Here is a 26,765-nt window from a genome sequence, read left to right as displayed (position 1 = left end):
TACTGTAGGTATTATGCAATTAGTGTAATATTGTCACACTGTAATAACTGTAATAATTTAAGCATGAATCCCATCGTTGCACTCACACTTCAACAACTTCATAACGTGATAATACTATCATAATACATAATATTTCAGCTTGCTCCACTGGGTGGACCACGAAAATAAATGAACGCAGCTTTAAAGGTTGGGGAAGGGTTAGGTTTAAGGTTGAACAAAACAACAAACCTTTACTTTGGTAGAACAAAGAATGCAACCTGCAGCCTCTGGAGTAAAAAGGCAGAATGATTAGGATTTTCCTAAAAAACTATGGCTAGACTCATAAAAAAGCATCCCTATTAACAGAGCTGTAGAGTAACGAAGTAGAAATACTTCACTACTCTACTTAAGTACTAAAAGGCTGTATATGTACTCTACTGGAGTATTATTTTTTTCTTCTACTTCCACTTTTACTTGAGTACATATTTTTGATGAATGAAATACTTTTACTCCGATACATTTTTTATGTGCTGCATCATTACGCGTTACTGTTGTGAATTCCTCACGCTACGAAGACTGTGTAGGTTACGTAATTTACATCAGAAATCCCAGAGATCGCGTTGTGTTTCTTTTCATTACAGTCGCCCGTTCAGAAGTCAGAGACGATGTAAGTTTGTACTCTACTTAGCTATTTTTGCAGCAGATGAAGCTATTCTGGAGTTTTTTCAGTCTGCAATGAGTACTGAATGTTAACCGTTTGATCCAGTGATGTGAAGCTGCTAGTTTATCTGTATTTTGCTAGCTTGCTAACTTTCCTGTAGCTACATCACACATGTTACTAGCTAGTGTGTGATACGTTTGGGGCTTTAATCGTTACTGTGCTGGAGAGGATGTTCATTTTACTTGCACAGTGTGATAATTGTACATTTTATTTCAGTATTTGTTAATATTTGTTATTTTTAATATAATATATTTAATATTTGTTTATTCCTTTGGCTACAGCCTTAGGCTAAACATTTAACATAATATAAACAATATGATATTCAAACTTTTGACTTTCTTTAATAACTAAATAACACAATACTTGTACTTTTACTTTCAGTACTTGAGTAGTAAATTTTAAAATAAACTACTTGTAATACTTAAGTAAATAATTTTTTGAATACTTTAGTACTTCTACTTAAGTGTGGTGCTTAAAGAGCACTTCTACTTCTACTCAAGTCACTTTTTTGATAGAGCACTTGTACTTTTACTCAAGTATGGGTCTCTAGTACTTTATACACGTCTGCCTATTAATCATCACTTATGACCCACTAAAAGTGTGTATGAATCTGCCCTCTTGCTGTATTATGTCTTTCTTGTCCTTTCTCGGCGTCAGCCTTTGGGTACTGGGTGTGTTGCCCCCACATATGCGCAATCACACATCCAAGAGGAAGCTACGAAAATGTCAGATACAGCGCAGGAAAAACACCAAGCAGACAAAGCTCGTTCCAAAATGAGAGTGCATCTGGCGAGCACGAGTCAGGGAGCGGGCACTTCTGGTGTCGTTGAGCCAGGGAGGAAGTGGGGTCAACTTTGAATGTTGTGTTTTACAAACCGCAACAGAGAAATCCTAATTATGCTGCCTTTAAGTCACATGCTTTGTACACATAACATGTTGTCATATTAATCCCACCTTTGCTGCTTAGAGGACAGTCACTATTTGCACAACCACAAAATGTGTCCTGTTAGGAAAAACACAAGTTGTTTTTAGCATTCATACAAATGGCCAATGGTGTAGATTTTCTGGTGAGAATAGTCTTGTAAATATTTGCTCTTTCTACAACAGACTAGAGGCTCACATTTTTTCAGGGAGTCAATTTCACTGTTCATCACGTGACAGGGTCAGGACAGGGAAAAAGGTCAACCTATAACAATAGTTCAGTTTTTATATGCAAAAAAACACAACGTGATATGAGTCATTCTTCCTGGATTGGGATAGGAAAGGATTTCTTTGTAGGAATGGGATTGGACAGTAGTGATTGTGTCACCTTCTACAGCAGATCTATAGCATAGATGACATTTGATGAATGACATTTGATTGTTGCATAAGAGTGAGTGCCCTTTGACATTAAGGCACTGAGACATAGTTTAACATGCAACATAACCTTTTATATTTGACATACAAAGTCAAAAATGTGCTCAAACTCCTCTGTTGCCATAACATGAAGTAATGTTATCCATGTTGAAAGTTATACACAAAATAAAAAATGGATCCAGATCCGCAAGGCACACATGAAATTATTATTGTTACGGTTTGATTTCTATCTTTAAAGGAATAGGTCAACATTTTGTGAAATACACTCCCCTTTTTCGCTGTGAGTAGCATGAGAATGAAATACCACTTACATGTCTGTATGATAAATATGAAACTACAGCCAGCTGCAAGTTAGCTTAGCTTAGCATAAAGACTGGAAACAGAGGGGAAAAGCCATGAAGAAGAAATTAAGCCTACCAGCACTTCTCAAGCCTTCAAAGAAAGAGTCATGCTAGCAGTTTCACTCCGTTTCCAGTATTTATGCTAAGCTAAGCTAACAGGCTGCTATTGCTTACTGTACACACTTTGCTTTACACACATGAGAGTGGTTTCAATCATCTCATCTAACTCTGGGCAAGAAAGAGAATAAGCATATTTTCCAAAATGTTGAACTTTTCCTTTAAGTGCAACGTCATGTCATTGGAAATGCACTGAACTGGTCCACCGTGCAAAGATTAGAAGAACAACCATTTAAGGAAAAGAAGAAAAGCCCCTCAGAATACAGTGTCTTCGTCTCCCCCATACCAAGGGGTGAGTTTAACCACGTAGGGTCTGGGATTACAAAGACGTTGCTCAGGTTCAAGCTCCAAAAAAGATGACTCCAGTGAGCTCAGGGACCCTGTGGGAGACCCGGACCCCTCATATGCATAGGTTTTTAGGCAGTCAAATGGGGGAACGTAAGGATCCTGATCCGCCTCTGTCAGTCTGTCCAAAATAAACTGTCTGAAGAGCTCGTCATCTGGACCGATGAGGTGGGATTCTCTGAGGGACATGCGTATGCTGGCCCTGACATCCTCCCTCCGCAGCCTCCTGTCCCTCCTCCTGGGGTGGTGGCGCAGCGGTACGGCAGGCTGGCAGAAGCCCAGGCCTGCTCCTCCACCCCCTAGTTCTCTGTAATACAGCACCTTCTGCGACACCGTCTCAGGCAGCTCCAGCTCCTTCACCTCCACCTCCAATCCCTCCTGCTGCTTCCGCCTGTGCCTCCTCACCATCACCATTAGAATTGACAGCACTGCAGACGCAACACAGCACGAGCTCATTACCGTTAAACACCAGGGCATGAGCTTAGTGAGAAAAAAGAATGTAGGGTGCCTGATGGAGCATGGAATGTACTAGTGCACCGGAAATAATAGCAGCAGATTTGTTTTTCTATAACATGTTGTGGATGCAAAAATCAAAATGAACGCAATTTGGGCTATAACTTACCGTTTTTAATTTGAGCTCACGCATTAAGGAAGACTTATTTCATTCGCTCCATGTGACACAGGATGCTAAAAGAGTGTTTATTTTTATTCTGCCGAGGTTTTCACCGGGTATTGTGCTCATCAGACAGAATGTTAGCTTAGCAGGTATTGTCATTAATCTTTCATGTGATGGGCAAAGGGAGGACACAAAGCAGCCGAGGTCATAATAAAGCTCTTCACTATGCAAACCCATCAATGTCCCAGGGTGGCATTGCTACTGATGTATTGCAACCAAAATGGTCATTACCTGACATCATTGCTTTGCAAGCTTTCAGCATTTTAAAAGTGTGTGTTAAAGGCACGCTGATGAGTTTTAAAAAAGGGATTCAAATGAAAGTGCAAAATTGTTAATGAAAAATCCTGCTGTTTAACACACGTTTATATACTTGCCAAAATGATGTGAGGTGGAGCTGCTCTAGCTCAACAGATCCGCTGAAAAATAATGACTTTTTTACAACAAAATATCAGTGGGGTCTGTCTGTCTGCCTGTCTGTCTGTCTGTCTGTCTGTCTGTCTAAGGACTATACTGACTTTTTGGGAGTTTGATCCTTGGTTACCTTAATATCTCAGGACCATGAGTGAAGTAATCATAGATGTCGCGCATTATTCAAAGTTGCCAATGTTGTCTGTCTTCTGAAAATCCCAGTCTACATCTTCAGTGACAGCGTTTGTGAAGCCACAGTGCAAAAACAATCTGCCCTCTAGTACACTTCACTCTTGTTTAAACAAAACAAACTACATTTGCAACATGCCTCTCAGATAGAGCAATCTTGTTTCACATCCGTCTTGTCAGACTCACTGAGGTCTGGAGAAACTTGCCAAAAAATCTTTGGAAATCCTGCAGTAGCCTTTTTATTAGCTGTTTGAAAGATGTGTGAAGATGCCAAACTCCAGAAACAGCACTTCTGGACGATTTCCTGTAAATAGTTTGAAATGATTTTGCCTAGTATAATTCTATTAGCTTGTACTGTACAATATATGACCAGCCTGCTGTGTTTCTTGTACACTTGAATTGCTTGATTCTGTATTATCTATACATTTGACATTCAATTACATTTTTTGTTATTTTCTTCCCTTCTTTAAGACGTAAGTCAGATTTCCATCCAAATGGTTCACACATTTTAACCACAGAACATAAAATCTGCAAAATGAATGAATGCTTGCTTCCATTCACTACAGCTATGCGATTGTTAGCTGTTGGTTCATCGAGATAAGTACATAACGCTATTTCTCCAGTCAGAAAACCATTATACCACTGCAGAAGGAGAGGGCCACCCACCAAACGGTGAAAAACAATGTAGAAAACTCAATGGAAAGACATTTCTGTTTGTTTCATCTCCCTTTCCCCACTCTCTGTTTCTCTATCAGACCACACATGAGACAAGAATTAGCTATAGCACACCTAGCGGTCCTCCCCGCCACTACACCTTGAGGAGAGCCGATGGCGGCAGCTCAAGAGCACCGGAGACCTTTGCGGCTGGAGCCACTCGAATTCAGCCACCTGAGTGCAAACTACCGCTTTCAAATCATGACTTTTTCAAAACTTGGTTTTTAAGTGCAAATTGAAAATGCACATAAAAACAAATCTATAGATGATTTTGATGCCAGATTGCTAAGACTTCCAAGAGACCAGACTCCAAAAAAAGCCAGTGTATAGATCTGTATTATATCATAGTTTCATATTCTGGCACTGGATGGGATGTGAATACGCTTTCTTACCAGTGAGTATGACAAGGCAGATCAGAAGCCCTAACAAGGTTTGCAGGCTGACCCCCATAGACAGGGCGAGGGCCTCCACCCCTCCGGTGGGACAATGGCCGGCAGGCTGGCAGCTGCACACGCTGATGGTCAAAGTGCTGGTGCTGGAGAGTGCTGGAGAGCCGCTGTCCGTCACCACAACAGGCAGGAGGTACTGGGTTCGATCCTTGCGGGTAAATGTACTCCTGCGTGCCACGATGCTGGCTGTATTGTCTAAAAATTTAAAGAAAGGTGCACTTTTTAATTTGAGTGATGGTATTTTGGGGGAATTCAACTGACACACGTAATGTGATTTAAAATACAATCCAAGCTCTCTGAAAGGCCTGAGCACCTTGTCAAATCAAATTTTCAGTGTGTACATTTGGAAAATCTGTTTAAGTTTCACCCGTAAGACTTCATCAAGGCACCTGATGAGAACTCAATGGGAGTTAAATGAGTCTCGTGGCATTGGGAAATGTGTTTTATTAAGTGTGTGATTCATTATTAATTTCCTGGTTTCTGACTGGACCACTGTGCTTGCGTGACCTAACTTTTTTCGACGCGTACAAACATTATTTTGCTGTTTGATTTTTGCTGCCCATTTTCATTTTAAACTTTGAGAAAGTGTTGACCGCCCACTGACTACAAGGCAAACACTCATTCAATTTACTACTTGAGAAGCAGTCAGCCCCAAAAACACAACACTACTGAAGGTATTCATTCCAAAATGTGGCAAAACACTTATGTGTACATAATGTTCAATCAAATTATTGTAAACATGAAAATAATTAAACCCCTGCTCATACAGGTTGTGGATTAGCCACAGCTCACCCTCATTCTTTCAGCCACTAAATGGGAGGAACTTTGAGGGTGGCTCCATCTGGTTTTATTTATTCACTTACAGTATGTCACACAGCTTCAAGCCCCCAAACTGAAGTAAAAATTTAAATCCAGGATTTTTACTTTAGTATTTCTACACCAGTTATTGCTACTTTACTCAAGTAAATTATCTGGATACTTCTTTCACTAGTGCTAAATGAATAAAACCTTGATTGTCTCGGATAGTGAAGTTTGGATTGATGTGCTTCTCAGGGACCATAGAGAAGTAGAAGTGGTGTCCCTCCACAGGGTCGTCCGGATCAACAGCACTGAGCAGCTGAATGAGCTGAGAGAAACAAAGACACATTTCTGAGAAAATAGAAGCAGATTTCAGATTTTCTTATATGCAGCATTTGTATTTTCCTTTTCCAGAAAGACAATCTCATTCAGTAGCTGACAGTGCTTTGGCTCTAATATGGTATAGTGCTGTAAAATAGTCAAATGACTACTTGTGAGTCCCTTAATGTTTTTTAAAAAAGTACATTGATGTTGCAATATGAGAACTTTTTCTGTCGGCTTCTTGGAAATTCTCATTGCCACACTGCTATAAATCATAAACATCAGTGCATCATAATATACATACTTCTCCCGCCTGTGTTCCCTCACAGATATATGGCTGGTAATCTCTTGCAAGCCTTGGCACATTGTCGTTTATGTCCAGCACTTTGATGAACACCACCACAGAGGAGGATAAATGGTTCTGCGCTGTAGTAGTGAAGATAGACATTTGCTGGAGTCCACTGGGTGCATGTATCATAAATGCTTTGTAAAAGCTCTGTCAAAATAATACTTAAGAATGGTAAATGTTTCTTCTTCTTGAAACACGACTGTCGAGCAAAGAAATGGGTATCGGCATTTCACTGCTTTTTCCAAACCAAGACATAATTAACATTATAAAACAGTGAAAAATGATTCTATGAACATTTTACGGTTTAAATCCCAATCTTTTGAAGTACGCCTACCGCTTTATCGATATCACCTGTCATGTTGAATTTTGTCTCGCATTGCCAGACTTCCACATCTCCAGATCTCCACAGCGCTGTGTCAGCGCTGGAGTATGTTCTGGCTACACTATTACTATCTATTCTGAGATAGGGGGTGAAAAACATGCTCCGGCTCGTTTATATTTCTTTGAACCGATCTCAACACTAAGAAACTGGATGCGGCGTGGTGCCAGCGTTGCCAGATGTACGATAAGTAACATTAAGTAAATCTTATTTGTATGATCATTCTGCCCTCTTTATGATGTACAGTACGATCAATAATGCCAAAAGTGCCATTATATATGATTATTTGAACATTATAAAAATAGAAGTTGGTTTTAGTCTGAGCATAGCTGCTGCTGCAACCACCGACATCACTCTCAACTGCAACGGCTATTGTTCAGGTCTTACAGCGGATTCATATATTTTTTTGATCAATTTGTAGTTCATATTATTCCAAATTACCCCTCGGGTACTTCTGGATGGGAATGACTGCTCTAGAGTGTTTTCATATTTGTCATCAACTCGTTGTGAATATATTCAGGTTTGACGACACATAAATGTGCCATACGTTGACCATATAAACAAGATGCTATTGTACAAAACAGGAAATTCTCCTTACTTGTTTCCTTGGCTTCAACAGTCACATTGTGCCAGTTTGTAGTCTCTCGGTCCAAAGCTTTAGCGACAGTTATAGTTCCATTGTTTGGGTCTATTTTGAAAGCTTTTGTGTTATCACTCCTTTTGTCAGTTGAATATCTGGAAGAAAAATCACAGAGACACACATTTAGTAGGCAAGGTTGTTTCCTGGGCAAACAAAACATTGTGATACCACAGGGAGATTAATTAGGAAAACTGCTCAATTTTTAATCTGTTGACAGATATCCAACAAAGAGAGCACACACACAGACACACACGCACGCACAGGCTAGTGTGACAAAGAAACAGCAACACTGTGAAAACAAAGCATCTCACACAGATGGCATAGACACAGTTCTGTATAGTTTTTTTTGTTAGCTTAATTGAATATTATTTCAAACCTGACCACAGAACTTTTCTATATATTCTATTTGTCTTCAGTGAGGAAATATAATTTTAAAACCATGAGACAGGGAACCTTGTAAACATGGAGAAACTTTCTTTCTTGAATTAAATAATAGACAATGTTAAAGGGGCTGCAGCTGCAGTGACAAAAACAAATACACATCATTGTGTCTTGTTTTCTGATAGTGGGTGACAAGTTAGGGCCTGCAATATTTTAATGTAAAAATAAACTTGGAAAAAAAACATAAATGTATCATCCACAGACGGAAGGAAATGAAGGAAATACTGCACAGGTCTTTGACACAACCGTAGATTTAACACTCATTAGTATTAGCTAATATAACATCATGGTGAATTAGGGTAACCAGGAGTTAAAACACATTGAGTAATGAGTTATTTCTGTGAGCCACGTTACTGATGACAGCATGGAAAATAAGCCAATTTGACCAAAGCAAACTTAATCATATTTAGTAGAACTGTGGAAACCCCTAAAATGTCAGCCTAAATTTATTAATCAATGAGACACTGTCTCCAAAGGGACAGTAACAGACGCTAGGCTGAGGATGATATGCAGCACCTGCCACTCTTAAGCTCTGCTGAGATGGACTACAGGCACCAGTACTGCTACTGTTTCCTTTGCAACGTGCCCAACTTGCAAATGACTGCACATCCCAATTCCATATGCCACCTTCTATGGTGCTTTATTACATTCTCACGTCCTAGTCACGTCGCTTTGTGATAATACCACGGCAATAGATAGAAAAGTCTCTGAGGTATAAAAAAAAAAAGAAATCGTCATGATTTATTCAGCAGGGCTCATTTCCTACGAAAGTAATATGAGATAAATATGACCATGTACAGGGTATCCAGAGATCAAGGGTAAAAATGGATGCACCGAGGCAGTAACACTATTTGAAATGGAATGATTTTTCACCCTGTGGAGGAAGCTGTCTAGGGACGTTCCGCCCCCACCAGCTTGGGTATCTACCTCGTCATTATCATCCTTGCAGTTGGGTGGCAGATGCCATTCTTCCTGTTATAGACAGGTCACATTACCTACCTGATGGGATTGTTGACTGTGTCAGTGTCTCTGCCACTAACACTGCCAACCACAGTTCCCACAGCTGCATTTTCAGGAACTTTCCACTCGTAGACCGCTGCGAGGAAGACAGGCGGCTCGTCCACATCCTCCACAACAATCTTGAGCGTCGTCCTGTCCGTGAACTCCTCCAGAGTCAGAAACCGAGTGTCCACGTGATCGTTGACTGCTTCTGCGGCCATCACAAAACGCCTTTTAGTTTCATAGTCCAAAGGCTGTGAAGAACAGAAATACCTCTTAAGAATTCATATTAATACAGTGGCTGTTGTAAGCAGAAAACACCTTGTTCATTGCCAATTTAGCAAGCGTAAAGAGTAACAGCTTTTCAAATATGCTTTGCCAACTAGTATGTAAGACAGATGATCATTCCCATGGAAGCAGGAAACCACTCAAACGCAATGTTAAAAGTGTTTAGTCAATGTCAATAAGCTACCAGCTGTGAGCACGCACTTAAATAATGCTGCGTTTTTGATTAACATTATGATGCCAGTAATAAGAAAACAGCATGCAAACCATTACTCCGTTCCCAAAATGATTCAGAGACAGAGTCAATAATGTTTTTTTTTTTTTATTTCATTATCACGGCATCTGAATTAAAATCTATAAAGGAGAAGCATACTGTTTCCAGTGATGGGATATAACTTAAAGTACATTTACTCAAGTACAGTACCTAAAAGGTATACTATGCAGTATTATCCTAAAAAACAATGTGTAGACTAATACACAAATATACCTCTCAATCATCACTTATGACCCCCTAGAAGTGTGTGGCGGTCTCTGTAATCTTCCCTCTGCCTGTATTTTCTCTTTTTTTCTTTTTTTTTCTGTGTGCAGGACGTTTATGGGCATAAGCAAAGAGTGATAGCTAATTTAAACGCTGCGTGTTTACAAACAGTAAGCGATACTGCATATTATAGATTTAAGTATAATATTGAGGCATTTTACTTGAGTAATTCCATTTAATGCTACTTTATATGTTTTACTGCACCACATGTATTTGATAGCTTAAGTTACTTTTCAGATTTATATTATTAATACAAGATATACGTCAACAAATACATCATGATGTATTATTGTAGGTTAAGCAACCCAGCAGTATATAAACTAGTTGAAATTAGCTCCTTATTTACCAGCTGCAACATTAAAGTGATGTTAACTTAATGCATCAATAATTATAATCCAGTAAAATCATATATTATTCCCAAAGGGCCATTCTGCATAAACGTACTCTTACTTTTGGGTTCTTCAAGTACATTTTTATGTAGATACTTTTGCATGACTCTTTTTCTGTGTGCCAATCTGACGGCCACATTCAGCTTCATGATTCAATTCAATTCAATTTTATTTTGATGTATCATGCACACGTTTAAGGAGCTGATAGGATAACATTTCACTGGAATTGTACCTCGTACGGTTTTATGTGACAAATAAAAATTGATTGATTGGTTGATTGATTGATTGATACTGCTGCCAGGTGTGTTACTGTGTGTGATTGTTAGGTCTCTGTGCCAGGCTGTTACACTGTTGCTGCTGCTGCTTTTGCTTTTGTGTGTGCCAGCTGTCTGTGTGTGCGCATAGTGCCAGGATATGTTGCCATGCCCTTTATCAGGTGTAATGTTTTTATTTTTTTTTTTTTGATCGTGTTGGTGTCTGTAATGTTAATCAAATCCTAAACGCCGGAGATTAAACATTTTTTGTACAAATAATAACGTTTCAGAACCTAATGGCCTCTGTGCCCACCCACACTATGGTTTCTGGCTACACTACTGCCCTTGAAACATTAGATTAAAAGTTTAAATATATTTAAAAAAAATTATATTAGACAAAGAGATTATATACTTTATATGTTTTCACCTTGGCTAGCAGAACCACTCCCTCCTGTGTCATTGGGTCTGTTTTGATGACAAAAGTGGAGCTTTCCTCCAGGTCATGCTCCAGACTGTAGGTCATCCTAGCATTGATGCCAGTGTCTCCATCCTGTGCCATAATCCTGCCCACTGTGGTGCCCACAGCTGCATTTTCAGGGACGGCAAAGGTGTACAGGTCTGAAAAAAACAAGGATGTTTTAAAAAATCTTTCATGTTGACACCATTAGAGGAATGCAGAATCTGGATGATATGAAATTGGTACTTTTGCAGCGCATAATGATAACTCATATTTGGAGAAAAACAACAAACAATTCTTTACTCAAATATCGCCTACTAAACTTGACAGTAAGTTGTTAATAGCTAGTCAAGAGAGTCTGCTAGTGTGTAAAGTGATAAGAAGCGAGAACATTGTGGCGGAGGGTCAATTTGTGTGAGTCACAGATAAGTTGTGGCAACTCCACATAATCCCAGCCTAACTCTAATAAGAAGATGAGAAAATGAGATTGTGTCTTTGAGTGACTCTATTTGGATGGCTGCCACAACTGGGAGGAACTCAACAGCAACCAGCTGCTCCTGAAAAAAAAAAAAAAAAATCCCTGCTGATAATAATTACCAATTATGTTACAAAACAGAGGGCACAGTTCAAAGTGAAGTGTGGTCATACAATATTTATAAGGCCCTTTGACTCAACATAGAATCCATTACATATAGTAGCACCAGCAATGAATGTGAATGTGACATTAATAGTTAAAGGTATCATCCTTGCTGTCTCATTTCTACTAAATTGATTTCTTCCCAGGGCATTCATTTATTGAGGTTTATTGCTGAGAAAGCTAGGTTTGTTTCTAAAGGTCATGACAAATGTCCTTTCATGTGTGAATGATTAAATTCATCCAGTGGGCAATGCATGTACACGTGCACGTGCAGATAAACATCCCCATCTCCTTTCCCGTCTCGTTCACACTCTCTCATTTCTCTCTCTCTCTCTCTCTCTCTCTCTCTCTCTCTTATATCTCTCTTATTCTTCGACTGTCTCCTTTTTAATTTTGGCTGCCGGCTAAACAACAAGATGTGTATAGCCGAATGCAGCACAAACCACCCACCCGAACCAGAGAAGTGTGATCAAATAAATGCCTCTTAGGGATAATATTAAACATGTCCTCGCAGTCTGCAATGCTTTGTGCTCTTTCATTGATTCCCAGTGTGTATGGCCTGGTGGTTGCATCACTGTGACTCACGGTGCTGGAATGTGGGTCCATTGTCGTTGACATCAGTCAGGCTGACGGTGACAGTGGTGGAGGAGGAGTAACCGCCACTGAGGCCCAGCATATCCTTCACCTGCACCACCACTAGGTACTGTTCTCTGGCCTCGCGGTCCATGTTTGGCCAAGATGTTAAAATAATCCCTGCAGGTGGAGGAGACAGACGAAAAAGAAGTCATCAAGTGCATCTGTGGATTTCTATGTTTTTATTATAAAAAACCTAAGTAACCTAAGTTGCCTCAAGTAGTTGCACCACAATAAAGTCTGCAAATTTTAGATACAAATACATAGAGGGCTTTAAGATGCTTCATCTGTCTGGCCAAAGTGGAGGCTGTGGGCAGCAATAAACAGAACAATTTGAATCAAGAGAATTAGATTGATGTGTCAAATTTAAATGCTATTTTTGCCTTAGAAGTCATCATTTCAACCACTTACTTATCTTGTGTTTAGATGACATAAGTTTTCCAGCAGCCCTTAGCTATCCACAATATCAATCAGTCAACAGTGCCAAAAACAGCTGCTTTTTTCAAGGATAACACTAGATAAGATTTTTTTTTTTTAAAGACTAAAACCAACAATTTGAAAACAGCTGTTCCCAAAAATATGTCAGATTTGCTCTTTTACAGATTGCATTCATTTGCATGTAAAAAAAATGTTGACGTCAATAATGCCCTCCCCCAACTCGTCACAGTTCAGGTCACCAATGTGTGTGGGAAGTTCTGCAACTGACCTCTGTATCACACTATGCATTGGTATCAGTTGAACCAATTTCCTGTGTAAACACTCACATTTTTCCCAATGGTCTAAAACAAAGTAGCTAAATGTGTGAACAGAGAAAAAGTTGCCAGGGAAATTTAAAAAAATTTCAAAGTGATAAGTAGTTCATAACTTGTCAAAAGTGACCAGAGGGAGACAGCCAAAGACAAAACAGGCTTCAGTCACAACAGACTGAGACTGGAGACATTTATGCCCTTTTGTCTTTTTCTTAGCCCACTTGTTATGAAGTTAAACATTATTTCTGCACAGCCGAATCTCTAGTGCGCCTCCCAAATAGCCCAAACTGTGGTTGTTGAAAGATTTGTGCAGTCTCCATTGATTACGACTAAATTGAGTACAGTTCAAACTAAAGTTCAGACTCTGTGGGCCCTATCTTGCACTCAGCGCAATTGCCTTTGTACACCGACGCATGTATCATTCCTATTTTGCACCCCACGCACAGCGGACTTTTCCCTCCACAGACACACGTCGGTAAATTAGGGAATGTATTTGCGCTCCCGGGGGCGGTTCAGCGAAAAGAGGAGGCGTGTTCCGGCGCAAACGTTACTTGGTGCTATTTTGCAGTTTCAGAAAACAATTCCGCCACTGACCAGGAAAAAGCTGGTCTAAAGTCAGTGGCGCTAGTCTAAAGTCAGTAGCGCGTTATTCAGATGCTATTTTAGGGACGAATGCTTGGCCATAATGTAGCGTGTGCACAACGCGCATACACTTTGCTTCTCTCATCTACAGCAGTTCACATTTTTGAAAACCATACATAATTACTAAGAAAAATATTACTGAAAATGCGCTTCAGGTGTTTGGATAGGTCAGGAGGCACTTTACAGTACAATCCTCAAAAAGTCGCAGCATTCTTTGTGGCTTGTTGTTTTTTACACAACATTTCCATGAATCATGGATGTGTTCATTACATAAATGAGGAAATATTAGAGGACTTAAGGAGACGTGATGTTGAACTACGGTGGGATTGGACACTCCGGCGGAATCTGGTCCGGGAGTAATGTGCGATGCGCTCCTGATGGAGCGGGTGGACGGAAATGGAGTTGGGGGAGGAGGAAGGGGCACAACAGGTGCAGGTGGTGCATTTGGAGGCAGCTGCAGCAATCCTCTCCAGACTTGAGGAGATGCGCCCGAGAGGCCGCAGCAACATCGCCACCCGGACAAGATGGGCATTTATTACTTTGCCGCATCCCGGACAGCTCCCGCTGGCGTCCGCCAGGCAAATCCGCCGTTATAATAGCAATCCGCCAGGGAACAAGCGTGCCTGCTCTTAAAGGGAATGTGAGATGACACTCTGATTGGTTATTTTCACGTTACGCCCAAACCACACCTAGCTACTTCAGACCAACCCATTTAAGATTTGCGTCGGCCGCAAGACTCATTTATCCCGCCAGTATAATAGCAACAGCGCCTGAGATCCGCCCACAAAGCTACTTGCGTTTTGCGTTTCACACTTGCGTTTTCAGATCGTTAAAATAGGGCCCTGAATCTGTAAGTAGTACCTGTCTTTGGCTCCACAGAGAAGTAGGGCTCCCCCTGCAGGATGGAGTAGATGAGCTTGGCGTTGTTTCCAAACATGGGATCATCAGCATCTGTGGCTGTCACCTGGGCCACTGTGGTCCCTGAAGGTTGGGGGGAGGGGGGGTTCACACAGTCAGAGTTAGCTCAGGCTGCAGTTCCAGTCGACTGGGAAATAAAGTGATTATGCCATAGTTCCGCAGGGTCTGTCTGTCTGGCTCAGGGGGAGAGGGGGAGCAGTGAAAATGGAAGAAGGGAGTGGGGGAGGATTATGGGAGGGATGTTGACAAAGGGGCAAGGAAGCGGTGGGAAAGCAGCGTCGGCCTTTCATAACTCGTGGCTGTGCAGGTGTGTGTGACAACCTCTCAAGCCATATAGCTACATCTCTCTCACTATCCACCTGCTGCTCGTTTTCTCTTCATCGCACTCTCATTCAGTTTCACCTCTCTATCTTTCACACTTACTACCTTTTTCTGCACTGACCATATCCTCTCCCTCAGTCCTCTTGTCTATCTCATTCTTTTTTCCCCAGAAAGCCCTCTGTTTTTTCCTCACAGGCAGGGATTTACCACAGCATTTCTTATTTTCAGTCGCCTGCACGCCAACCTTCCCCTCTCGCTTTCTCTTTCCGAGTCAAATGCATTATGATTTATTACGAGTGAGATATTATGCTGAAAAAGCAGATTACATAGAAATTGAAATGGTAATGCTTGTGGTATGAAAGGGCAGTGGTTATAATAACGTTATTTAAAATATTTATCCATAAAGGCATTGAAGCTATGTTTCAGAATCCAATACTTTTAACTTCCTGAATGGGGACAGATGACAGACATTCATATAACCTTTAGTTCATTGTCTTCAGTCAAGATTTAAGTTAAGAAAATTCATTTTAAAAGTATATCCTTAGAAACAATAAAGCCAATAAAAAGTTTGTATCAATAGATGTTTAACTTTTATTGGTAAAAAACAACAACTATTCACTTGTTTGTTTGTATGAATAATATTTCAAATAGGCCTACATACTTCTCTGATACCAAACATGAAAAATATAGTTACACATTTGAATCTTGAATAATGCCATAGCTTAGCCTTAATATTAGGCTACCACACTATTTAGAAAACGATTATTGAAAGGTTTGTTCATCCCCCAGAAAAAAAAAGTGTATGACAAAATACATTTAAACAAGCGCTGCTAGCATCTCTTCGAGGCTGTACTTGGACAGCTAAAAGCTAAATACTAATGTCATGTTAGCTGGCTCACAGGGACTGTTTTAAGGGATTGTTGGACATTTAGGAAAATACGCTTATTCACGTTCTTGCCAAGAGTTAGATGTACAGATCAATACCACTTTCACATCTGTACGGTAAATTTAGCTAAAGCTAACAGCCAGTTAGCTTAGCTTAGCATACAAACTGGAAACAGGGAAGAAGCTAGACCATCTCTGTCCAAAAAAATATACCTACCAGAACCTCAAAAACTCACTTATAAACACGTTACATATTGTTTATTTAATCCAAATAACAACTGAAGTGTATAAATTACATTTCCCCATTGTATAGTCTATTTCTTGGTTGGGAGCAGCAACTTGTTGGAGTCTCCACTGTTGCCTAGCAATGATGATTCTGGGAAGTTACTGAGATATTACATGGTAATGAGTGAGCTTTAAAGGCTATACTGGTTTCAGATAGCCTATTTACCGTAAAGACATGAGATTGGTATTGATCTTCAGATGTTTAGCAGGTATATAGTTTAGTGTGTTAGCATTCTAACATTTGCTAAATAGCACAAAACACAAAGTACAGCTGAGGCTGAAAGTCATGGGTTTTGCAGGGTTTTTGTTTAGTATTGGACAAATAATTTTGACCTGATGATAGTGTTAGATTAAAAGACAGGGAAAACCAAAGTTATTATGAATCTACCTGTAGAGAACAGTAATTCCTGTACAAAAATGTCATGGCATCTCATCCAACAACTAGATAGTCAAGATATAAAGTTGTTGATGAATCAACCAACATTGCCATTCAATGCTATTATGCCAAATTAACAGCAACATCACTAGTCAAAATCAGTGTTTCTGTGTAATCCACAGACCTTAATGTGAACTGTGACTATTTATTCAGTTTGTAGTTCCAGTAAAAACTGTTTACAGTGAGGTATGTGGATTATTCTCCTGAATAACAGGGGCATAGATTTTGGAAACGGATGTTGCTGTTGAATTTTTAAAAGTCAGTTTTCCTTGATGTGAACACCACACCTCCATTGTATTGAGTAAATCTCAGAGACACATATCTCAAAACGTGAGCAGATAAAATCAAACTGCCTGCATGGCTAGTTATTGTCAGGCTACTGTATTTTGAACCGACCCTTTAAATGTAATTCTACCTGCCTGTACTTTCAATTCTTACTGTTCTTTCAACATCTTTCAACATACCCGTTGGACACATCTCAGGGATGCTGGACACATACGGTTCGTTCAGGAACTGGGGGACATTGTCATTGATGTCCTGCACCTTGATGATGAACTCTGACTGGGGTTCCTCTGGTTCATTGGACCTCCTGTTGATAGCCTGGGCTTGAAGGACGTAGAAGGCCTTTTCCTCTCGGTCGAGCTTCTTCAGTGCCCGGATCTCACCAGAATACTCATCTATTTCAAAGACATCACCGGCGCCTTCTCCTGATAATATGTACTTGATGGTAAACTCGCCTCTGTCATAGTCAGATTTGAGCTACAAAAAGAGAAGGGGGTATATGTAAGCTTGATTTTGTCAAAAAAAAAAAAAATTCAGAGGTAATCAGAAAACATGCATTTTCAAAGGGAAATAGCGTGTCAAGGACATGGAGGACATTCAATCTGAAGTGGTACCTGGCCAATAACGCGAGGAGTGGGATCTTCCTCAGGGACAAACAGCTGTTTCCAGATCCAGCCTCTCTTCAGGCGACGATGCAGTTGAGTGGACCCCTGGGCCAATTGTTGGGCTTCCAGGCCCTGAGTACCTCTCATATCGCTCAGCACCCCGCCAGGAATCATAGAAAAGACCGTAACCATGGCCAAAACACTGGGCATGCTCATTTTTACTGTCCATCCGTGCATTTCCTCTGCACTTCCCATGGTTAGTGGACACAAGATGGAGGTTTCACTGGTCCAGTGTTACCAATTCTTCATTCAACAGCACAGTAATTCATGATCCCGGCAGTGCTGTTTCCCATCTCGTTATGATGTGGTTTGTATGCATGCTCATGTCTCTGAAATAAAAGTTAACAATTTAATTAATGGCGGCAGTGAGAAATTTCCAGCTGTGCACAGAGATTGCAAAATGAGGAAATTGAAATCTGTAGCAGTGTAGTGTAAACTCCAAAAATCAAGTGTTTCATTTCACACAGCTATAAAAACATATGTGGAGTATTCTGTATGTCTTTAAATCACAAAGGCTGTGTATATCTATCTGGAATTAATGCAAATGCATTGACAGTTACATAGTATGCAAACATTTTTGTACGTTAAGACTAGAAAAGCGCAATATGAATGCAGTCCATTTACCATCTGCAAAACGGAGTTTCTCCACAAAGAATCATGAAAAGTCCCAGTTTAAATATTGTGTTTACCAGAAATGTGCTCATAAGTTTCTTGGAAATAAATCATTCGGCATGAAAAAGCATACAAAATGACTAATCAACTAAAGAAATCTTAGTCAACTAAGACCAAAAACGACCGATTAGTCGACTAATCAGCTAAGAGAGGGTAGACCTACTAGAGACTACTTGGTTGAGATCCACTGTTCTATATGAGCACTATGATGGCATCCTTTTATCTATCTGAAGAGTTATGTCAAATCCATTGCACAATAACAACTCAGATGTATTACAAATTCAAGCAAGAAAGCCAGATCAGAATTGCATTTTACAAGAGAAAAACAACCCATTGTCCAAACTCTTTTTTTCTTGCATCCTGCAGTCGTGCACGGGCGTCTGAAAACAGCCCTCTGTTTTGAATTCAGACAAGGCCCTGTATTGTGTTTCACGGGGGGGAGAAGGGCCTTAACATCATTCCTTAAGCATGACACTGCACTCTGCAGCTGACTAATGAAGACTTCTAATTAGATCAATGTCTCCCCAGACATGGAAAACAGAGACACAGATGCCTCTGACAAACCATGAGTCGAATCAATGCACCAATTATAATGTGCATCAGGGTCAAGAGTGTAAGGACAATGAAAGTCAGACAAATCAGCAAATTAGTCAAGACAACACAAATACAATATCTTGCCCTGACAACCCTGCCAAAGTTAACAGAGTTTAACTTCAACAAATTCATCAATTCCCTATCAGTGCCTGAAATGGGCCAGTACTCACCAGCAATTCTATGTAAAATCAGACATTCAGCCCCCCCATATAGCCCGAATGGAATGATTCTTTGTTTCATAATCACATTTTCAGACACTTTGACGATTCGACTGTGAGATTGGCAGACAATACAGGCTCCTTCCATCGACTCATCCAATAGTCGACTATTCGGGGTCACCGCTGCAAGATATATTTATAAATATAAAGATTTACAAAACTCATGTGATGATCATGTCATGCAACTGCTGAACTAGGGTACTGGAACCTTTTGTGGTCCAATTCAGGCACTCCTTTATACAGATTAACTGTGGTGTATTTTTCATGTTCCTTTCACCAGCAACAATAACCATGCTCTGTTAAAGAGACCAATATATCACATCACAGCATTGTCATTTTAAGTTACCAAGGGTGATCACTGGTGTCAACCTTTTCTCTTCTCTGAATAAATTAGCTCGCGTTCTGGTGTGATGTAATTAAATAATCACAATCAACCAATTAATTCTAAACCATTTTAATAGAGTTTTTTGACACTGTAATATCAGCACATAACATAGAGAGTCCCACTACGTGGACGCTTTAATCCAAAGTATTGCACAGGAACACAAGTGCATGCATTTTTAGCATGGGTGATCCCTGTGGAAATTTAGAAAATAAGAGTATACTGCAGGACGTTGTTTCAGCAGTTAAAGTAGTTGCAGTATTAATACTTTAACAGCTCATAATGTTCATGTTTAATCTTGTAAAAGTAAATTAGCTGTCAAGACCCATTTGTAATGAGCTGGTAAAATCAATTACTGATGCGGCGGCTTTCATTTCTGAGATTCAATTACGAAACAGAACGTGAATAAGAGTATGTGTTTGTGCGTATGTATGTCTTTACAGGCTGTATTCATATCTCCGTGCATTGTGGAGTGACAGTCCAATTAGTAGCCAGTGAATCGTGAGCTGTTATAGTCTTTCATGGGGCTGCCAAGCATGCGCCCAAACTGAACGCCTTGAGCCAAAACTAGACAACAGCCCTACATGATGTTACTCTGAACAACTGCTCAGCTGCCAACATGCCAAGGAGTCTGCTTAAAAATCTTTCCTGGGGGTATCAGCCTTTACTGATGTGGCTGGAATAGCACACAGGTCAACAGATGTTTAGGTGCCAATTTAACAAGATAGGCGTTTCTAGAAATATGTGATGAAATTCTGGGAAAATAATGGGTATGCCAAAAAACACTCAGCTCCAGGTCTGTAAATAGCAAAGTTATTAGGGAGCAAGTAAAACCCATGTCCATGAATGACAGCTATCTTTATAGTGCTTAATAATAATTGTGATCTTGCCAAAGTGTGATGAAAGTATCAAATATAGTAATAGATACGCTCCATATAGGCCTTTCACAATGCAATCCATCAGGTATCATTTACACATGTAAATGTTCTGAAAAAAATCAAGAGAAACTAAAAATATCGAAAAACACCATTGAACCCTATGGTCAATTTTCTCCTTTCAAAAGAAATTCTCATTTCTACATGACATGCAGTACATGAAGAGTACCATGTGGTTGACAGCCATTCATTACCTCTAATAGGCTTTCCTCCCACTTCCAGCAGACCTCCTGTAGCCTGTATGTACAGTGTGCTACTCTGCCACATGACAGAATGGCAATGAGCTGCAGTCTCACAATGTTAAGCACCAGATGTGCTGAGACCGTCACATTATTTTCCTATATGGTGATGTGTTCTAGCTAATAAAATGTGTCTCTGTTGTAGAAATGGTTCCAGGATGCTGTTAAAGATGTTTAAACACAGCAATAAAGAAAAAAAGAAGCTTTTACTTGACATTGCGGATAACACATCAACATCAATATGCACGCTATATGCTAAGTAATGCTAACTTTATGTCAGGGCTGCTCGATTATGGAAAACAATATAATAACGATTATTTTGGTCAATATTGAAATCACGATAATTTAACACGATTACTCGTTGACTTCTGGAAAGATGTTGCAATTATTGAACTTAAAAAACAGTGGGAAAAGTTACATAAATAAACAGTAAAAAAACACATACAACTGTGAAATTTGCTTTAATACTTTTCCTATTTAACACAAGAGAAAAGAGTTTACTTGCAAAACGTAATGAGCTAAATAATTGTTTTTCTCGATTATTCTGTTTTTGTGATCATTGGGAGCCAAAATCATAAATTAAATTTCGATTAATTGCACAGCCCTACTTTATGTTACCATATTTATGCAGTTTTTAATGCATCGTGGAAAAGTATGAAAACGTAAAAATTGATTTAAATATAGACGCTATAGCTATTTGCAATCTATAGCTGTTTACAATCTTGAAGACAAATCCATCAGTTAAGACTCGCTTCTTTAAGATCACCCTTCCAAAACGATAAGTCCTTAATTGGTCATTTGGGAGCCTATCATGGGACCTGTTGTTTACTGTGTTCAGCTCCGTGAAACAACAACACTGACATGTAGTTTATGTTTCCCAAATCAGGACCCTAAATGACTCCAGAGACTGAGCTAAAATGACAGGGGAATGTCAAGCCATCATGTACTTGCTAGTAAGTAATTTGTTTAATTTTATTATGTGCACAAGTAGAAATCATTATTGTTTAGCAAAGTGTCACGAATTTCCTCTGACACGCAGCCATAGGACTCTATCCTACTATTTCTTTCTTTTTAATCAAAACACAATTAACTGTTGCTAAAAAAAGATAGAGGTAAATCTAAACTACATGCAATTATCAATAAAGACTTAATTATCATGATTAAAAAATAAATTTGTGGCAAAAGTTTTACAACAACTTTTAAGGAATCTCAACAAACATTCAGAGAGCAGAGAATCAACTTAAAAGTGCCCTGCCACATGTATTTCATTACTTTGTGGTAATGTCTACCATGGACTCTGTAACATTTTGTTGTGGAAAAAATGCCTTGGTTACCTTGTTTCAAGCCATTCTATTGTGGTATAGAAAGCCTACAGGAAGACTCAGCTCGATTTCTGCCAGTTCTCATTAATATTCAACAAGCTAAGCTGTTTGAATCTGATTGGCTAACAGCTAGCCAGTGAGAGCCTGGCTGTCAGAATCCTTTACCCAGCCCAACTGGGCGAGCTAATGAATAGTAATGAGCTCAGGCAATATGATGTCAGACTGACCAGCTTTTGTAATTGGCCTGATTTCTCTGCTTATTTCTTTTCAGTGGCTAGAGCTGACAAAGGAGGTAGCAGTTCATTTTCACATTCACAACATAACACAAACACATATGGACCTAACGTATTTTTCAAAAAATGCAAGTAAAAACGATTTTGTATGGTAGGGCACCTTTAATACACTTTATTTTAAAGGTCTTTTCATTATTATTATCTATTATACCATGGTCTGGGTGAATACTCGATTCTGATTGACTGCAGAGTGTCCATTAAAAAAGTGATGTAGGACACCTACTAAAGGAGTTCCGGTGAAACTGACTGTTTATTGTTCTAAATGAATGCGCTACATTAAATCAAAAAGGATATTTGGATTTATTATTTACAACTCCTCCTCTGAACACCACAGGATGGCGCTAAAACACACAGGCTGCAAGAAGTAAGTTATACTGCCCCTCTGGACTGACTTTGTTTCACAGAGAATAACGTTTTCTTACATCCCGTTCACTGTTCAGCTCGCTGCTTCAGGCTGCGCCGCTGCAGCCGACAGCAACGTTAGCTACACATCGCGGATCAAATTCTTCGTAAAAGTCGTTATATTGTTTTGGGGACAAAGACATGGCTGGATAGCTAGCTTGTCTTGTTGTTCAACATACTGTCAAATTATTTTTACTGATTGCCAACTGTACACAATGTTATTGACTTTGGATCTTGCTAGCATAGCGTTAGCTTTCTAGCTCGTAGCTAAACTGAAGGGTTCTATCAGCTGAGCGGACTATATAAATATCTCCGGTTGCTAAGGGAGGCAAGTCGTATCTAAGGTTCTTCCTAATTCCTGGTGGAGAGAACAACGTTTGCATTGCATAAGAACCTGATGGATGGGAATGATTGTTCCAGGTATTAGTCAAACCGTCAGGCATAACCAGGGAAACGGAGTTATTGTTTGGATAAACTTTAGATTTCGATTGTAAAACTAATTAAAATATGAACTAATGTTTTAAAAATATGTTATTTGGCAAGTGACCATGGTATAAGCGGGTTAATGCCCTTCGAGGTGTCCATTGTCAGGTATTAATGGACTTCGGCGGAGGCAACCGTCCTCGGGCATTAACCCTTACTTAAACTATGGCTGGGAACATCATGCAATACCACAGCATTTCATTGGTTGGCCAAGGTTTTCATACACTGAGGATGTTCTGCAGTCAGAAAGGGGGTATTTGTGGATCGATGTTTACTGCCCTTCAGTAAGTGGATCCAAATAGTGTAGTTATTTCACCAGAAACATGTTTAAAATTCCTAATTTATTAAAAGGCCTTCAGAACGGTTTGATAATTATTTAATCACACCACATTTTGAATACTGTAATCTCTGAATTGAATGTTTTTTATTTACCAAAGGTGGAATGCACCACCAGGGCTCGTGTTTTGTTGCTACATAGTATAGGCCATAGAGAGGTTACTCAATATGGGATTTAAAAAAAAGTGTTTATTTCAATGAAACACTTTCTGTTAGAAGGCCAGAAGCCATCTTATAAAGATGCTGATTTCCTGCTGTGGCCAACACAAAGACTCTCCCCTCGACTCTTAGAATTGACAGCATTGATTTATTATGGATCTCAGAACTCCCTTGCTGCTACTTTATTAATGTTGAAAGCGTCTTTACTCTTTGTATTCCTCTTCTGGATAATATGTAAAATTGCATCTTCTGACGAAACATTGATCTCTTATAGGATGTTTAGCATCCACCACCACACAAACCTGTTCTGTGTGATTCTGCTTTCCCTTAAGTCACTTGTCAATAACTATTATATTATATAATAATCTCTGAATCAAATATTTTTTTTACTCAATTTCTAAAACTGGAATGCACTGAAGGTTCACGTTTTGTTGCTACATACTGAAAGCCAGTCTACAGAGGTGAGTTTATATGAGATTTGAAAAAACAACAACATTGATTTCAATGAAATAAACCTTAGGGATTATCAACACAGGTCAACTCTAAAAAAAAAAAAAATCACTTTGCTACTCTTAATTAAATCCACTTTAAATGCATTTCCTAACTATTTAAATTTCATTGTTAGTTATTTCAGAAGACCAACACTTCTAAAAAGCCAGAAGCCAAACCTAAAATGTTTGCCACAGCAAGAAATCATGCTGATTCCTGCTGCTACTTTAATATTGAAAGCCTCTTGACTCTTTGCATTCCTTGTTACATTCTTTTCTGGATAATATATAAAATTGCATCTTCTGACAAAACACTGATCTCTTACAGGATGTATAGCGTCAACCACCACACCCACCTGTTCTGTGTGATTCTGCTGTCCCCCAAGCCACTTGTCACCAACCGCCGTCAAGAGAGATCATCGTGGGGTGTAAAGAAACACAATCTGCTTAACTAAATGCCTTGGTACTGGAAAGCAATTCAGTCACCACAATAGCAGAAGCGAATGCGCGTGGTTCTCACAATGCGTAATCCCCTCCGCTGACGACCTCCCCTTTTCTTCTTCTTCTCTCCCCTTTTCTGTCCTTCTCAAACTTCCCGGGGAAGAACAAACACAGGCTCTATTGTCTGAGACACTGCAGAACACTCAGGGCCTTCATCACCATGCAAATAGTCACAGCCCAGACTTACAAATGGATTTCTATCTTTTCACCCTCTCTGGTTTTTTCCTCCCCATTTTTGTGAACAATCAAGTGCTTATTAGAGTCGAGCTGGAGCATGGAGGGGATGGTAATTCATCCACTGTATGACCACTATTTCTGCAAATGATAGGAAGGCAACAGTCTGTTTTTCGACATTCAAGCCGAGAGGACATGCTGTTTCTGCATGCCTCGTCCTTATATGGTCGCATTTAAGAATTGACCTGTCATGACACGGAGTATGCAAAATCACTCGTGAGGTTGTTTGTCCTCCACAGTCTTCCGGTTGTTTCCATGTACTTGTAATCAGGGCCATAGTGGTAAATAAATGATGGGTCAACTCTACCTCACCTCAGCTATACTCTGGATGGGAAGATGGACCTATCAGTCTCAAAAAACAATCTTGAAACACCAATCTGTAAGGCCTTTATTATAGACCGATGTTTGGAATTATATTTTTATAACAGAGGAAGTTTGTTTAATAACTAAAAATGTGTTATGGAGAAGGAGTGGGATTAAATAAGTGTTGTTCCCACTCCTAGTGGACAAAAATCTAATGTTTTGTTATGATGTATCTATGTTATCTATATTATTATTTTCTGAAAGATCTTATTTTTCTGTTTTCTTTTACATGTTCGAAATACATTTCAAAGAAAGAAAGGAATATAATAGGATAACACACCTGGAAGATGCAGATTTGTTTAAGCCAAATCACATTTTCATAAATTTTGTGTTCCTCAAATGATCAGTACTGCAACTAACTGACAGTTTTACTGCACTCCTGATGTAAACAAAGAATTGACAGCAGAAGAAAACAGTCATTTAATGTAGCTTGTGTTTTGAATTTACAATTTTTTTTTTCTTGAATCCTAATCAGTGGCACTTATTTGACTTTCTCCATGTTTCTCAGCCTCCACAAATACATCCAGCGTTTCACTCCTACTTCTGTCTACTAACTCTTAAAATACAATCACTGCCTTGCGGTTGTATGCCTTCGCCAACCAGTCAAGTTGCAGTTTACTTGCTCATATTCCAACATAATTGAAGACTTTCAAAGAATTTAATAAAATGGATGAAACATGGATGCTTCACACAAACATCTTCAACCCGGCAGCACAGAAGATCTTGCTACAATATTGCGACAATAGTGGATTATTGTAATGCCGTGGGAGTTTACAAGCTATGAAATTACATTCATGCTAATTTGGTATAAAGCAGAAACAAGTTTGATAATAGTGGTTAAATGAGCACTAATGTAAAAGTGATAGTTTAAAGAAAAACACATTTTTCAAGTTTTAATTCGGTCAACGTGCACTTGTTTTGTTTTTTATAGTGGTATCCGCACTGCTTTCCACCTTACAACATTAGAATATGTTTCCATCTTGAACTCTTGGCATATCCATTAATGTGGGTGACTAGCAAACCCCGTCAATCATTTAAAGTGTCCATATTATGAAAAAGACACTTTCTGGGATTTGGGGTGTTATTTTGTGTTTCTGGCTCTTCCACATGCATACAAACTTTGAAAAAAATCCATCCATGCTGTTTGAGTGAGATATGGGTTTTGAATGTGTCCTGCCTTCAGTCTCCAGGTGAGCTGGTCAAAATCTGCACGGCTTTTTACGTCACTAGCCGAAATGAGCTGGCTAACCATAACTGTTAGCATGCTACCTCGTTCTCAATGGCAAAGCACTGCTACAACACACACAAGTTCACCATAATCTACAAAACAACTACTTACATGTGCGCCCTTGTTTAGAAGTCTCCCAGCTAATCCTGCCTTGTAACTGGCGGAAGTTGGAGAAACAACCTTTCTTTTACTTCTATGGAGCTAGCTGACATCATAGATATATAGCTGACATGATCTACGATCTGAGCTACTGCGCAGGTGCGAGTGCAATCAAAGATAGTACAGAAGAAAACTAGTCTCACTCTGTAGCTAAAACAG

At 39.5% G+C, this 26,765-nt stretch overlaps 1 protein-coding gene across 5 annotated transcripts; it reads right to left on the bottom strand.

Annotated features, from left to right (window-relative positions):
- Nucleotides 1-1,889: 1,889 nt before the first annotated feature.
- cdh19 (cadherin 19, type 2) lies at nucleotides 1,890-25,243 on the bottom strand. 5 transcript variants are annotated; one of them, XM_039790703.1, is made up of 13 exons: nucleotides 24,478-25,241; nucleotides 17,548-17,927; nucleotides 17,116-17,410; nucleotides 14,668-14,787; nucleotides 12,368-12,535; nucleotides 11,116-11,306; nucleotides 9,223-9,476; nucleotides 7,741-7,877; nucleotides 6,719-6,840; nucleotides 6,304-6,421; nucleotides 5,239-5,490; nucleotides 3,896-3,951; nucleotides 3,182-3,287 (listed from the first exon to the last, which is right to left on the bottom strand). In XM_039790703.1, exons 2-12 carry the CDS (start codon nucleotides 17,791-17,793, stop codon nucleotides 3,935-3,937), a joined length of 1,920 nt encoding a protein of 639 aa, XP_039646637.1. In that variant the 5' UTR covers nucleotides 17,794-17,927; nucleotides 24,478-25,241; the 3' UTR covers nucleotides 3,182-3,287; nucleotides 3,896-3,934. The 5 variants fall into 5 exon arrangements, with proteins under 5 accessions (XP_039646633.1, XP_039646634.1, XP_039646635.1 ...); XM_039790702.1 differs by having other exon boundaries at nucleotides 3,206-3,287; nucleotides 3,910-3,951; XM_039790699.1 differs by lacking the exon at nucleotides 3,896-3,951 and having other exon boundaries at nucleotides 1,890-3,287; nucleotides 24,478-25,243.
- Between the last annotated feature and the right edge of the window lie 1,522 nt (nucleotides 25,244-26,765).

The sequence above is a fragment of the Perca fluviatilis genome, chromosome 22, assembly GCF_010015445.1.
Source record: "Perca fluviatilis chromosome 22, GENO_Pfluv_1.0, whole genome shotgun sequence".
NCBI lineage: Eukaryota > Metazoa > Chordata > Actinopteri > Perciformes > Percidae > Perca > Perca fluviatilis.
This window is presented reverse-complemented; position numbering and strand designations above follow the sequence as displayed.

Bases quoted from the DNA above. Each gene is read 5' to 3' on its own strand.
- cdh19 (XM_039790699.1), bottom strand. From the start codon at position 17,793: ATGGGAAGTGCAGAGGAAATGCACGGATGGACAGTAAAAATGAGCATG. The intron at 11,307-12,367 runs GTGAGTCACAGT...TGTTTTTTTCAG, and splicing joins TGGACCCACATTCCAGCACC to ACCTGTACACCTTTGCCGTC. The intron at 5,491-6,303 runs GTTTTATTCATT...TTAAATTTTTAG, and splicing joins CACTATCCGAGACAATCAAG to ACAATACAGCCAGCATCGTG.